This window comes from Aulonocara stuartgranti (genome assembly GCF_965226115.1).
Source record: "Aulonocara stuartgranti genome assembly, chromosome: 15".
NCBI lineage: Eukaryota > Metazoa > Chordata > Actinopteri > Cichliformes > Cichlidae > Aulonocara > Aulonocara stuartgranti.
Genome location: NC_138951.1, coordinates 19,225,001 through 19,240,908, shown reverse-complemented (window position 1 = coordinate 19,240,908; position 15,908 = coordinate 19,225,001). Strand labels below are relative to the sequence as shown.

Sequence of the window (15,908 nt, the reverse complement as noted above, 5' to 3'; positions counted from 1 at the left end):
CATTTTGTGTTATAACTTGTTAGGGACGGACAGTGTGAGCACTCAGGTTGCATCAGAGCATCGGGCTGTATAGTGTGAGACCCTGCATCGAGACCAACAAACTTATAACCCCTGCAAGTCAATCGTACAGTTTGAGCAGGAGCTGAATAACGTGATTGAAAAAAATCGCACAGTGCATGTCTTTTCTCTCCCTCTCTCTTCTCCTGTGTTTCTTTCCCTCTCCTGTCCAACTTCTTTTTTCTTCATCTCTCTCCCCGGTCTGTTTTGGTTTTTATAAGTTAGAATTAAAAGTAAATAAATAATTACATAAATAAATAAATAAATAATAAAAGTAAAGCTGTTGGAATTCTTCTTGACCTTCAGACAATAATTCTGAATGCTACAGTGCCGGACAGAACAGGCAAAATAAATAAATAAATAAATCTGTCTGTCTCTTCATTATTGAAGTGAATATTTTTGAAGTGTCACTATTGCTTGGAGGCAAATTACCAAAGGATTGTAGACAAGTCGGCATTTACCAGGAAAACTCCAGAAACCTTAGTAATTTGACTGTGGCCAAAGAAATTATATATCATATCATATGATATCATATATCACATCATATATCACGTATCATAAGTTTTCCAGTGCTGCCCATTTTTGTGACTGATTACTGCGTTTTTGTGATGGAGGTCTTAGAAGAAGAAAAAATCTGAAACAAGCTGTTAAACCCAGGAAAGGAGTACAGTGTAGTACAAACAAACATCATGCAATATCAGAAGGGAGTGTCACAGGCTGGGTCTCTGACCCAGTGCTCTGAGCCTCTCTTTTGTATTTGTTTCATTTTTGATATGTTATTAGTTTTTGTGTCAGTTCCTATCTGTCTTTAGTTTGGGTTGTTATTGTTTATTGTTCCTTGGTTTTCTATGTTTTGGGGTTTTGGTATTTATCATTATGTATTTAGGTCTGTTAAGTTTGGGTTGCCATGCTTAGTTTTAGTGTTCCTGTTTTATTTTGACAGTGTCTTGTGTTCCTTGTTCATTATAGTTAGCTTTCTTTTCTTGGTCCTGTCATTAGGGTTATGTCTGTCAGCTGTTCCCCCATGTGTCTCTACTTCCACTGATCACCTCATGTGGGTATTTAAGCCTTCTGTTTTCTGCTTGTCATTGTCGGTTCGTCTGTTTATTTGACCTCAGTCACAGTCATGGTTTTCGTCTGTTATTCTACGGTAGTCTTAGTCTTTGCCTGTTATTTTCCACCACAGTTATAGTTATAATGTTTTGGTCTCAGTCCCTCTTAGTGTTTTTGTTTCTTAGTGTTTTTGTCAGTTTGCTTTGGTTTCCTGTGCCGTCATTAATAAAGGATCACTTTTCTGTTACAACTTACAACTCCTTGTCCATCATCTGCTTTTGGGTCCTGCTTCCTCGCACATCGGCGCACCCCGCCGTGACAGGGAGTCTAAAAGTTTTGGCCACTTATGGCAAGCCAATATGGTAATTGTGAATGTGTTATTTCCTCTTTCCAAAGTCACACTGTTCCATGTTAATGACTGGTTCTAATAGGGGCAGAGTATGCTTGTTTGTTTTTTACTTGTATACATTCTTAACCTATAGCCATTATTTCTAAAAAATAAAAATAAAAATAAAAAAATGTTCAATGTCATATGTTAATAATCAGTAATTAGTTTTAGTCATCCCAAAAATATTCTTCAATTTACTGTCAGTTTCAAATATGGGGTTAAGATTTGTCATCATTAAACCCTAGGGAGACAACACTTACCAGCAGTAAATGTTTATTTTTTTATTCTTTATTTAAAACATAATTAAAAATTTGAATATCAAAACAGCTTTCCAGTAATGTTATGAAACATGTCTAATTAGGTCAGTTAAAGAAAATTTTAAATATGGGGAAGTAATAAAAAGTGTGACCTGTGTGAACTGATGGTACTGTATACATTCTTGTGCCCTTCCTGTAATCATGTACCACAGCTACTACGCATGCATGTCCACCAAATATAAAGAGAGCCTGACCAGCCACTCAGCCGTCAGAGAAATCTAAATCCCTTGTGATAAAAGACTTTCATTTGGCATTTAGAGAGTGGAAAAGGTAACATGTTTTATAACAGATGAATCACAGTTATTCTGTAAATGTGCTGAGAATGGTCAATGTCTATTCCTGATGATGATTCTTTTTTCTTTTCTTTTTTTTAGGATGAAGTGTATTGTGGCATTTCTTGTGCTGTCGATGGTCACCCTCATGGCTGAACCTGGAGAGTGCATTTGGGACGCAGTTTTCCATGGAGGTATAGTTTTTGAAAAAGCATGTTTTAGAAAAAAAGGTTGACATAAGCATACAATTGTGCTGAATGTACTACTAAATATTCATATTTATATATTTATATTATTTTCTTCTCGTTTGTTTTATTTAGCCAAACATTTTCTTCATCGGTAAGAGAGTTTATAACAGTTATAATAATAATAATAATAATAATCAGTAGTAGTAGTAGTAGTAAAAGTGGTAGTATAATGCAAAATTTCTGTTGTAATGTGTCTGCTTTGCTACCACTAGGCTCGTCAATGGACCTGGTGTCAAGGATGCTGTCAAGGATGTCCAACAAAAGCAAGAGCAGCAAAAAGATCAGGAGCTGGATAAGCGTGCAATCAGTTACCACCGTCGTCGACTTAATTTTGACTAAATTCAAGCTACCACCAAAAAAACCTCCATTCTATTGAAAAGAAAAGCTTCGTCTATAACAACAGAAATAAAATGCAGCTAATTATTTCTTGAAACTATACTTTGTGTTACTTTACTTGATAAAGTACTCTTAGTGTTTTTGTTTTTGTGAATTGTCTGTTCTTTAATAAATTCATATTATAGCATGCTGAAACCTTGGGTGTCTAGGCTTATGTAATACAAATATGATTGCAATACATCAAAAGGAGGCAGCTGATTATTACAAACTCGATCGCCCTTAGAAATTTGAAGGGCTAAAGGTAAGCAAATTTAATATAGGGCACACTGTAACAGTCACAATGATGTGGTGTCTCTTCAATGCAACCTAAGCCAAGGGTTTATGATGTCATTAGTGTGTGGCACTGCCCTCTCTGTGAATTATGGGAACAATGTGCTTGTGCAGGTAGAGAGACAGACTTTATATGTTTTACCTCTCCACAAACTTTTGCAACGTTACAGGTTGTATGAACACTGTGTGTCATGTTTGATAAGCAGCAGCCGTTCAACCGGGCCTTGTATGGTTGATGAAGAGAAGGTACATAAAAGGATACGCTGTGGAACTCCCAGTACCAGTGTGATCATGTATTCTTCGTACTATCCTGCTAAGGTTTCTACCGCCTCCTCTCAACCACTGAACACAACCCGTTACAACGCCTTGCAGACTCCACATTTTATGTCATCTTTCAGGTATTTGTGTGGAAAGTTTACTGTTATTGCTCTGGAAGTCATTATAGGGGGGAAAAAATGTCTGGCCTTCGGTTAGCCATTCTGTTCATTTTAGCCGCTATGGTGCCTGACTGGAGCTTCCATGTGGTACTGAGGCAGGTTATTGACCGGTAGTTGGATGGGACCGGTCCCTTTCTGGGATCAGGACCATCCGGCCTTCAGTTAGCCATTCCGTATCTTTGAGAATGTCTTTGTGAGTCAGTCATTTGGGTCCTATCTCTCTCCACTCCACAATTATGTTTCAAAATGTAGTTATAAAATATTCAGTACTTTTATTACAATTAAATGTATTCCCCACTGCTGTGTAATGTATGTTGATGATGATGGACCTGCGACCAGAACAGCAGATGTGTGCCCAGTGTACCACTCTCATAGAGCACCCTTTTCAAAAATCAAATGTTGTTTGAAACAGATACTGGTGATTTTAAAAATATAAACAGTGGGGATAGGGATAGGTTAATTGGATAATCCAAATTGCCACTAGGTGTGAATGTGCGAGTGAATGTGAGTATGAATGGTCTGTCCTTGTGTGTTGGCCCTGCGACAGACTGGCGACCTGTCCAGGGTGTACCCCGCCTCTCGTCCTATGACAGCTGGGATTGGCTCCAGCACCCCCCGCGACCCTGAAAAGGATAAGCGGTAGCGAATGGATGGATGGATAAACAGCTTTTAATTGATAGTACTATTTATCTGATGCTGCCATATCAGATAAATAGTTTGTTTTTCATCGTCTTCTATCTAAATCACCAGGAAAATGATCAAAAAACATTCTCTTTTTTTATTTGATTATTCCTGCACCCAAGAAGGCAGCAGAATATAGCTGTTAAGGGGAAACAAATAGCAATGATAATTTTTATGTAAAGAATGTATAAGTCATTGGGTGTGATTGCTGCTTGTTATCACATCCAATATTGCAGAGTTCTTGCATGATGTTTACATGATGCCACATGCACAACCTCAGTAACGGATATTTTGGACAAAGGATGTTGAAAAACTAGTAGGCAGGAGTTGTTGTGAAGGAGGATGTGCAGAGAGTTGGCATGGCAGAAGAGAATGCTATGGATAGAGTGAAATATAGGCAGCTAATTCACTGTGGCGACCCATTAGGAAGCAGCTAAAAGAAGAAGTTGCAACACAATATTTATTTATACTAAAAATAACCCTCTAAAGTCTAACCTGTTGCTGGCTTCAGACAAGTGTTTTTTAAACATCTCTAAGTCCTGTAAGTCGTGAACCATTTGACTCTGCGCTTTTCAGTGATATTAAGGTCATTACGGTAATCCCAGGCACAGGGTGGCAGAAGCCTCAGGAAGACCAAATTGAGAGAAGAGAGTGTGTGAGTGTGATGCAGCTCTACAGAAGTCGTGAAAAGGAAATAACCATCTCTGGATAAAGAAGGGCCCAAGAGTACATCTTTCACAATCTTACAATACTGAGATTACAGCTATTAAGCAACTCTATGTGAATGGTATTCATGGCCATTGATCAATAGGCTTTGATCAAGGGTTGTTGATCAATTGCCATGACAGTTTGCATATTAATGATCAAGGAACTGACCTTTTTTTAAAAAAATTTTTTATAATCTGTTATATCTTGTAAAGCACTTTGTGATTTCTATCTAGAAATGTGCTATATAAATAAAATTTTACTTATTTTACTTACTTACCGTAATGACCTTAATATCACTGAAAAGCGCAGAGTCAAATGGCCCATTGTTCATTCAGTGGGCTTGTTTCACTCATTGTGCAAATGTATTGTTTATAAGATTGCCCACAGTTAGCTGAGACTGAAGAAGTCACTTGGATGAATGACGAAACGTTTTTCCCACTGAAAACGCTACGTCCAGATGAGCAGAATCAACCTTTTGCTTTATAGAAAACTAACATTTTTTTTTGCTGTTTGCTGTGCTTTTTTTTGTTTTTTTGCCAAGATTTGGATATGGCGCCTTGCCTGGGATTGCCGTGACGACCCTAATATCACTGAAAAGCACAGTGTTGCTGCTTTCAGGAAATGGAATTTTGCAATTGCACCAATGGTCCAAGAATGATAGCAGTTTGGCCTAAGAGTTTGACAAAAAACATAATTAGTATAATATTACTATAAAGATCACCACTAATTAATATTAATAGTATATTAATATAGAGATCTAGAGTCCTTCCTTTCCTCCTCCATACTTTTGTTTTCCCATCTTTATTGTAAAAGTTAATTGATTCAATCTCCAAAGAATTCCTCACCAGAACTGTGCAGGGTATTTTAGCTATTTTCAAGCACAATGTAATCTGGACTGAAAAGTTCAACTTCAGTCATTTTATGCTTAATTTGCCATTGAAAGGCAATGGAACAGATCTCATCTCACCATGAAACTGCCTGTCCCTAAATTTTTCCAATTACTTTTAAACTTCTGAAAATAGTTATAGTCAAAGGTAGAAGTTTTGTCAATTAAAGCTGGAAGTCTGCACTTTATTCACACCTTGAGCTTTGGGCAAAATTGCAAAAAAAAAGAAGAAAGAAAAGATAGCACTGTATGAGCTCTTTTTGTTTGTTTGTTTGTTTTTAAGATTTTGGTCAAGTATAAAAAAAATATTTAAAAAATTCTAGAAACATTTTCATCAAGATATAGCGATTTAAAGTGGGATAATGTGTTCAATTGTTTGACACTGAGCACAAAGATGATCATTACATGACCAAAGACTGTGCAGTTATGCAGGTTTTTTTGCATTTCAAAATACCATGTGATAGTCTAATTTTTCTTTTCCTTCCTGTTTTGCATAAGCAAGACAAAGTAATCCAGCTGGTACATAAAGAGATGAGTAAACAGACAGAGATCATTACTTGTAGGCTTTATACCACTTACTTTCCAAAAGTTGAAGAGTTGAATTCCATTTCAATCAGAAAGGTATGTAATGTTAAATATGTTACCATTTTGCTCAAAAACAACAATTTATAATTTCTTTGGTTCTTATCTCTAGGATGAAGTGCACTATACTGTTCCTTGTGCTGTCGATGGTCGTCCTCATGGCTGAACCTGGGGAAGGCTTTATTTCCCATATTATTGGTGGAATTATTCATGGTAATCTTGTTGATATTTAGATTTTTTTTTACAGTAACCCGTTCTCATGGTATTCTAATAATCATCATCTTGGTAGAAATTGTAGAAAATGTATGAATGGAGATGTGTAACTACTGTAATAACATTACAGTGTTTAATGTTAATTTAATGTTGGACTACTATGTTTACCAGTTTCTTTGCTCGCATTTCCTATGTAAATCACAAGTTTACTATATGCATAACCATAAACACATACATATACATTTAAAATTTTAGAAAGAAACACACCAAGGTTTAAGTTTGGACAATAGCATATAGGGGTACTTTCATTATTTTACACGGGAACCTTATGAGGATGAGAACCAATTTCTCTGAAAAAGTGAGGTGTCTGATTTTATTTAAAAGCAACAGCTAATGTCAGATTTGGCTGGAGGCTTATGGGCTTAAAAATTTAAAGTTGACCTGTAAAATTGTCTAATATTGAAAACATCTTACCCTCTGCCTCATTTATTTTACCTTTGTTTACTTAAAATTAGGAATGCCAGTGATCATTACTTCCTCACTATAATACAGTTAACACAAAAAAATAAGCTAGCTTCCTCAAAGTATTTTATCAGCAAAAATAGGTTTTTGGCCGTGGTATCAGATACCATGATCGCAGCTCAATTATCATTTCTAGACAAAGCTAATTTAGGATAAGTAAGTTGTACACTACAGTTACGGTAACAGCATTATACATCCTGCATTACTGTGTTTTATATTATATGAATTATAGTATGGTAAGATGTACACTACAGGCACATTCCCTTTGAATGGTATAATTGCATTGTACATCCTGCATTAATATTATATGTATAATACTGTGTCAAATTCATACTACATTATTTCCATCTCTTTTTTCTTTTATTCAGCTGGCAAGGCTATCCATGAGTAAGAACTTGTGCTTCTACAATTATTGCAAATGCTTGACAACTACTCTTGTTGCATGTGGATCTAAATTGTCATTTCTCTCTGACCACAGCGCAATTAAACGTCGCAGACAAAGAGGAGAACTGCAGGTAGAGCAGGAACTGCAGCAACAACTACAGCAACTGAAACAACTTCAGCAACAGGAAAAGCTGAACCAACGCTTTAACCGAGAGCAGCTCAAACGAGAGAGAGTTGTTTTTAACTAGACTTCCACCCGAAAGAGAAAGTCTAAATCTCTTTACTGTAGTTGAAAAGAATGCATAACCGAATTAATATAACCACGCGTGGCTTTAAGACATGTTTGAATGATTGAGTACATGATGAGATGATTTAAAGAGACAAATAAGTTGTTCTGAATAAATTCTCAATAACGTTAAATATTCTGCATCACTTGTAATGTGTAGAACTGCTTTATTATTTCACCAACCCATTTTAATATAATGCTAAAAAATAAATCTGCATGCACAAAAACATTTGTCCTTAAAGGACACAGTGGTTTGAATTATTGTTGAAGTAATTTGAAACTTTTCTGTGACCTTTATATAGTCATAAATATCTTAACCACTTTCAATACTACAGTATGTTCATTTTAAATGTTTTTAAAATTCAGGTTATAGGTCTCTTAAGTTGTCTGTAATAAAGTTTTTGATATTCCAGGACTGCAAAGTATTGTTAAATCCAAACTTGGTGCCACGTCTTGGTGAGAAGAAAGTAATACAAATAGACAAATAGATAAACTGACAAGAAGGAAAAACTGATTATAAATGATAAAATATGGGATGTGGATTTTTTTTTTTAGCATTGTGGTGACGTTAGAACATGTGACTCAGGAGTTAGAGTAGATTGTCATTCAATCACCAGCAATGAAAAACAGAAAAACAATCCTACAGCTTAATTTAAAAAAAAAAAAACATAATAAATTACAGTATATTTTTAACAAACACATCTCAGCTAAATAGAAGGATGGAGCACTAATAAAGTGGTGTATTAGTAACACATCTAGGCTGTTTCTGGGGCTTTCAATGGGAATGTGCTAAAGGAGTTATTAAAAACGTCTTCACACTGGATTCCAATTCACATGATGAGCAACCTGGTTAGAAATCAGGAACTTATCTGTTCAGATGATAAATTGCACAGAGCTTGTTTACTTAATGCAGTGGTTCCCAAACTTTTTTTTACTATGCCCCCCTTTGTTTTACAAGAAAAATGTTTGCGCCACCCCCCGCACAAACACATCCTCCAACTACACACCACTGTTGTGATGTGTGGTCCAACTACGGCCTTGAGCCGAGAGGGACGCCAGTACTTCAGTTTAGAAGTGCTTTATGCGGGGGTGGGGGTGGATGGGGATTGGGGAGTGCCTATGGGGTTATTTCTTTTTTTTTTTTTTGTATGTGTGTATCTGTACGTGGATGGCGATGGAAGTCGATATCTGAGCGAGTTGATATTTGATGTTTGGGTTAAACAAAGAGTCTTGCGTTGAGGGAAACGATGTAAAAATAGTCTCTTGGAATGTAAAAGGTCTTGGACATATAATTAAAAGAGGTAAAGTTTTTTCACATCTTAAATCACTTAAAGCAGATGTAATATTCCTTCAGGAAACTCATATAAATATTAACAACCAACAAACATTAAGAGCAAAGTGGATATCTCAAGTGTATCAAGCTCCTTTTACCAGTAAGGGCAGAGGTGTTGCGATTCTCTTTAAAAAGAATGTCTCATTTTGTCCAGACTCTGTGATCGCTGACCCATATGGCAGATACCTTATAGTCACTGGTCAAATTAATTCAATACCGATAACCTTGCTTAACATCTATGCTCCAAATGTGGATAATCCTGATTTTTTTAAGAATGTTTTCAACTTAATACCGACAGTTACCGCCAACATTATTATTGGTGGTGATTTTAACTGTTTTCTCGACATTTTTTTGGATAGATTATCTACAAAAGCCCCCTCCAATATTAGGTCAGTGGAGACTTTGAATGATTTAATTAAAACTAGAAATTTAATTGATATCTGGCGTTTACAACACCCTACTGAGAGAGCCTATTCATTTTTCTCTCATGTTCATAAAACCTATACTAGAATTGATTATTTTCTGATATCCTCTGAGCTGATGCCCATAGTTGTTGATTCTAATTACCATAATATTGTAATATCTGATCATTGCCCGGTTTCAATGGTCTTTAAAAACATTTTGACCAAAAAATATAATTGGCGTTTTAACCCTTCCCTTCTGAATGATCAAGAATTTATTAAATACCTTAATGCAAATATGGATACGTTTCTTGCCACTAATGATAATGGAGAAGTTTCAGATTCTATTTTGTGGGAGACCTTTAAAGTCGTGATGAGAGGTCATATTATTTCCTTTGAATCTTCCAAGAAAAAAATATTGGGAAAAAGACTTAAAGAAATAGAAAATAAGCTTCCTGAATTGGAAGAAGTATATAGATCATCTTTGTTGCAAACTGATTTAAATGAAATTTTGAAATTAAAGTATGAATACAACACAATTTTAAATAAACGTGTTAGCAATCTTCTTTTGAAGCTCAAACAGAGACATTTTGAATTTGGAGATAAACCAGAGAAACTGCTGGCAAATCAGCTTAGAGGGGAACAAGCAAAACGAGCAATTCAAAAAGTGATAATGAAATCGGGTAAGGTAAGTACCAATCCAAAGGAAATTAATACTTGTTTTACCAAATTTTATAAAGATCTCTATTCTAGTAAAATTAAACCATCTCAAAGTGATTTTAGCAACTTCTTCGATCGGTTAGCTATTCCTCAATTAGACAAAGCCCTGAGAGATGAAATTGATTCCCCTATCTCTGAAAAACATCTCTTAAGAACAATTCAAACCTTACCACTTGGAAAAACAGCTGGCCCAGATGGATTTGGTAATGAATTCTATAAAGCCTTTCAAAATAAAATTATTCCTCTCATGCTTAGGATGATAAATGATTCCGTTAAAAATAAAAGGTTACCAGCTTCACTTTATGAGGCAAATATCTGTTTGCTTCATAAAACTGGAAAGGAGGAAGGCATCCCAGCAAATTATAGACCCATTGCTCTTTTAAATTGTGATCATAAAATCATAACCAAAATCTTAGCTACAAGATTGAGTAAACATATTTCAACAATTATACATCCTAATCAAACAGGATTTATTCCTGGTAGATGGTCATTTAATAATGTCCGTTTATTATTAAATACAATTTACTCAGGTTATGGAAAAGAGGTTAAAACAGCAGTACTTTCTCTGGACGCTCAAAAAGCGTTTGATCAGATTGAATGGTCTTATATATTTGAGACTCTAAAACAATTTGGTTTTGGGGAGTACTTTAGGGATTGGATTAAAATGATTTATCTGTGTCCGGTGTCCTGTATTCTCACTAATGCAGATAATGTCATGGTCCTGCGACCATGACTCAGTGACTTTATGTTTATGTTCTTTATTGTTATTACTTTCATTATTACTCATGGCTGTTTTGGGATGGTTTGTGTTTGGGATTTTAGACACTGGGTTCTGGGTTTGTGCTCCCTCTGTTGGTCCCTGGTGTTAGTGTTCCCCTGTCTCGTCAGGTTAATCAGGTCCAGCTGTTTCCCCCACCTGTGTGTGATTTCCCAGTGTCTCTTTGTGTACTTATAGTGTGTGATTTCCTCTGCTCCTCGTCGCGTCGTCTGTGTTCATACCTGGTGTAATCCCCTGCGTGCTCTCCCTGCTGTTCTCCCTTCATGCTCAGGTTTGCTATTTCTTTGTGTAGTTTCTCCCAGTTAGTTCATCCTTAGTTCTGTTTTACCATCCCCACTTTATATTGGATATTATCAATAAATCACCCTCACACCTGAATAAGTGCTGCGTTTTGAGTCCTCCTTCCGCTCTCCACACGGCCGCTGCCCCGGACCGTGACAGTACGACGCGACCACAACATGGACCCAGCAGCGCTTAACCCGTCCAGGGAGCTACGGGAGACGCTCATCGATGCCACACAGGAGCTGATCGACCTGTGGCTGGAAAGCCCGGGTGACACGTCCCAGCGCGCTATAGAGAGGCGGCTACAGCGTCTGGTGACCGGTCTCCCATGGCTTCTGGGCTCGCTCTGTTCGTGGGAGCGGGAGTTTCTCCTTTTGGACCTTGGACTACACCCCCCGTCTGCATTCACTTTCGAGCAGCCCGATGCGGTGAGTGAGCGGGATGCATTGCTTTCCCCAGTTTCCGGGACTTTATTTTCTGGGGCTATTCAGAGCGGGATGGGAGACTGTACGGGTCGCTTACCTACCTTCGTGGTAACGGATCCTTCCCAAGTGGGCGTGTACAAACCCTCTGTAAAACCGAGAGACTGTTTCTCTGCCGCTCCTTCTGAGCCAGGACTTTATTGCCATTCTCCGGCTCAGTTCTGTGTCCAGCCACAAGCTTCCCAGTCTGCAGCTCAACCGTTAGCCTCCCTACGGACACAATTACCGGTTCTGCCGCCGCTCCAGTTAGCCACTCAGCCGCCACCACCACCGCTAGCCTCGCTACAACCCATAGTTCAGTTAATGGCTGAGTCACAACATTCACACTATTTTTCCACCGCTGTTTCTAAGCAGGGAGATGAACTGTTTTACAACGGACCTGTTCCTCAAAAGCTGGCAACAATAGAGACTGTTGCTCACTCCGGGGCTTCCCCAGAGGCTGGGTTACTGCCCTCAGCTTACTCTGGACCCCTGGAGGCCAAGATGCCAGCTGTGACCTGCACCGGGCTGTCACTGCCTGAGCAGGGTCAGTGCTCTGCGCAGCTGCAGCCCTCCGTATGTGTGCCAGAGGCCCACGTGCCTACTGGTTTTGTTTCATGTGTGCCAGAGGCCCACGTGCCTACTGGTTTTGTTTCATGTGTGCCAGAGGCCCACGTGCCTACTGGTTTTGTTTCAAATGTGCCAGAGGCCCACGTGCCTACTGGTTTTGTTTCAAATGTGCCAGAGGCCCACGTGCCTACTGGTTTTGTTTCATGTGTGCCAGAGGCCCACGTGCCTACTGGTTTTGTTTCATGTGTGCCGGGGGCCCCGGTGCCCACTGGTTCTGCGGCTGTTTTCGCTGGGGGGCCCGAGGAGCCCGTCCAGCCTCCTGCTTCGCCTGCTGGGGGGCCCGAGGAGCCCGTCAGGCCTCCTGCCACACTGACTGCCATGTCGGCTGGGGGGCCCGAGGAGCCCGTCCGGCCTCCTGCTTCTTCGGCTGGGGGGCCCAAGGAGCCCGTCCGGCCTCCTGCCACACTGACTGCCATGTCGGCTGGGGGGCCCGAGGAGCCCGTCCGGCCTCCTGCTTCTTCGGCTGGGGGGCCCAAGGAGCCCGTCCGGCCTCCTGCCACACTGACTGCCACGTCGGCTGGGGGGCCCGAGGAGCCCGTCCGGCCTCCTGCTTCTTCGGCTGGGGGGCCCGAGGAGCCCGAGCTTCTCCACCTGTGGCTGCTTCTCCACCTGTGGCTGCAGCGCTACCACCTGCTACTGCCACGCCTCAGCCTGAAGCTTCGTCCTCGCCCGGCCCGGCTTCAGCTACAGCTTCGTCGTCGCCCGGCCCGGCTTCATCCTCGCCTGGCCCGGCTTCAGCCTCGCCTGGTTCTGGTCCAGCTTCATCCTCACCTGGCCCAGCTTCGGCTACAGCGTCAGCTTCGCCTGGCCCGGCTTCAGCTACAGCTTCATCATCGCCTGGTCCGGCTCCATCCACGCCTGGCCCGGCTCCATCCACGCCTGGCCCGGTTTCATCCACGCCTGGTCCGGCTTCATCCTCAGCTTCATCCTCGCCTGATTCTGGTCCAGCTTCATCCTCACCTGGCCCAGCTTCAGCTACAGCTTCGCCCGGCCCAGCTTCAGCTACAGCTTCATCCTCGCCCGGTCCAGCTTCAGTCTCGCCCGGTCCTGGTCCGGCTTCGTCCCTGCCTGGTCCGGCTTCATCCTCGTCTGGTCCAGCCTTCGTGCCCGCATCCTCGGCCACAGCATCCTCATCTTCACCCGCAGCGCCTGGTCCAGCCTCCGCTTCAGCGTCCTCATCAGCTTCGCCTGGTCCAGCCTCAGCTTCAGCGTCCTCATCAGCCTCGCCTGGTCCAGCCTCCGTGTCTGCATCCTCGTCTGGTCCAGCCTCCATGTCTGCATCATCGTCTGGTCCAGCCTCCGTGTCTGCATCATCATCTCCGCCTGCTGCGGTCCCGGCTTCCGTGCCCTCAGCCTCGCCTGGCCCAGCCTCGTTTGGGTCTGGAGCTAAACGGCCGTTTTCTGGACCGCTGGCTAGGCTACTGGCCGGGCGCCGTCACCTGAGCGGCCGCCGTTGCCTTCTGCACGGCCGGCCCCCGGACCCTCTTCGCCTGAGCGGCCGCCGTTGCCTTCCGCACGGCCGGCCTCCTGAACCTTTTGTGCGCCTCCACGGCCTTCTTCGTGGCCGGCCTCCTGAACTGTCCCATCCCGGCCTCCTGTGTTATCGGGCCCCTGGCCGGCCACCTGAACTGTGTTTTGGACTCTGCTCCCCTGTGAGTTTTTTTTTTTTTTTTGTGAACATTTGTTTGGGACTCTGGGGCCTCCGTCTTTGGTCTTGGCCCGGTCCCTCCGTCCTGGGCCCCCTGCCGCCCGCCCGGATCTGGTGGTGTGTTTCTGTGGCTGTCGGGGGCCAGCCCTTGAGGGGGGGGTACTGTCATGGTCCTGCGACCATGACTCAGTGACTTTATGTTTATGTTCTTTATTGTTATTACTTTCATTATTATTCATGGCTGTTTTGGGATGGTTTGTGTTTGGGATTTTAGACACTGGGTTCTGGGTTTGTGCTCCCTCTGTTGGTCCCTGGTGTTAGTGTTCCCCTGTCTCGTCAGGTTAATCAGGTCCAGCTGTTTCCCCCACCTGTGTGTGATTTCCCAGTGTCTCTTTGTGTACTTATAGTGTGTGATTTCCTCTGCTCCTCGTCGCGTCGTCTGTGTTCATACCTGGTGTAATCCCCTGCGTGCTCTCCCTTCATGCTCAGGTTTGCTATTTCTTTGTGTAGTTTCTCCCAGTTAGTTCATCCTTAGTTCTGTTTTACCATCCCCACTTTATATTGGATATTATCAATAAATCACCCTCACACCTGAATAAGTGCTGCGTTTTGAGTCCTCCTTCCGCTCTCCACACGGCCGCTGCCCCGGACCGTGACAGATAAATCCTCTCCCTTTCAATTACAACGCGGGGTGAGACAGGGGGATCCCCTCTCACCGCTTCTTTTTGATATAGCCCTGGAGCCCCTAGCCATTAACATAAGAAACCACCCAGGTATACAGGGAGTTAAATTTGGGAAGGTGGAAAGTCTTGTTAATATGTATGCAGATGACTTACTGATCTGCCTTTCCAAACCAGAAATCTCATTCCCTAATCTTTTAAATTGTATTAAATACTTTGGTAAATTATCAGGATATATGATTAATTGGGATAAATCTGAATTTATGCCAATAACAGATAATCTATGCCCAAAGTTCCTCAGCGCACTCCCATTCAAATTAGTAACTATGTCTTTTACTTATCTTGGTCTTAAGATCTCTAAAAATCCCAAACTCCTTTATAAATTGAATTTCCTGGAAATGTTGGATAAGCTCAAAGAGGATATTAGAAAATGGAAACTGCTTCCTCTGTCTCTGATCGGTCGAATAAATGCAGTTAGGATGGTGTCTTTGCCACGATTTTTATATCTTTTTCAAAACCTTCCTATTCATTTGCCAGTTAAATTTTTTAAGCAGCTTGATTCATTGATTCACTCATTCATTTGGGCAGGAAAACCCCCTCGGATATCCATGGCTCATCTTCAAAAAAACACTTCCTGCGGGGGGTTAGGTCTCCCTGTGTTTAGACATTATTATTGGGCAGCAAATTCAAGAGCTCTATTGTACTGGCAGTGGGGTTCACCTATTGATTATTGTCATGACAAGCTTCCGATCTGGCTCCAGGTAGAGGCAACAACAGTATCTGAAGCCTCATTACCGGTCTTATTGTTTTCTAACACGGGTTCTTGTAATAATTCGCTCAGTCGTAATTTTGTTGTTAAACACTCCTTAAAGATATTAAGTCAAATTAGGAAATCTCTCAAACTACCTGATTTTTCAGTAGGAATGCCAATAATACATAACTACGTGTTTAAACCAGGTAAAATGGATAGGGTGTTTTTAGAATGGGGGGAAAAGGGATTGAAATACATTGAGGACTTATATACAGATGACAAATTTATGTCCTTCCTTCAACTTCAAGAAAAGTTTCAGTTACCTCAATCACATTTTTTTCGTTATCTTCAAATAAGGAATTTTGTTCAACAAAACTTTTCAGACTTTCCACTGAAGCCACGAAGTTATACTTACTTTGATATAATTCGGAAAGCAAATTTTAAACATTTGATATCTCAGTTTGTTAAGTGCTTTACAATCCCAGTTGATTCCGACCGAATTAGGAAAACATGGGCTGAAGACC

The 15,908-nt window shown here is 41.1% G+C and overlaps 4 protein-coding genes across 6 annotated transcripts in view; 3 read left to right on the top strand and 1 right to left on the bottom strand.

The window, feature by feature from the left end:
- LOC309688873 (exostosin-1) overlaps positions 1-15,908 on the bottom strand; it is a 368,281-nt gene that overhangs the window by 136,484 nt on the left and 215,889 nt on the right. The gene's annotated exons all lie outside the window — the stretch shown is intronic.
- gnpat (glyceronephosphate O-acyltransferase) overlaps positions 1-15,908 on the top strand; it is a 302,570-nt gene that overhangs the window by 199,549 nt on the left and 87,113 nt on the right. The window lies entirely within an intron of this gene.
- On the top strand, positions 1,995-2,867 carry LOC309688857 (pleurocidin-like peptide WF3). Its single transcript, XM_082504880.1, has 4 exons — positions 1,995-2,085; positions 2,190-2,281; positions 2,408-2,426; positions 2,548-2,867. The coding sequence occupies exons 2-4, from the start codon at positions 2,191-2,193 to the stop codon at positions 2,672-2,674; spliced, it is 237 nt and encodes a 78-aa protein (XP_082361006.1). The 5' UTR covers positions 1,995-2,085; position 2,190; the 3' UTR covers positions 2,675-2,867.
- Positions 6,228-7,836, top strand: LOC309688856 (pteroicidin-alpha-like). The gene is made up of 4 exons (XM_082504879.1): positions 6,228-6,334; positions 6,408-6,508; positions 7,399-7,417; positions 7,509-7,836. Exons 2-4 carry the CDS (start codon positions 6,409-6,411, stop codon positions 7,660-7,662), a joined length of 273 nt encoding a protein of 90 aa, XP_082361005.1. The 5' UTR covers positions 6,228-6,334; position 6,408; the 3' UTR covers positions 7,663-7,836.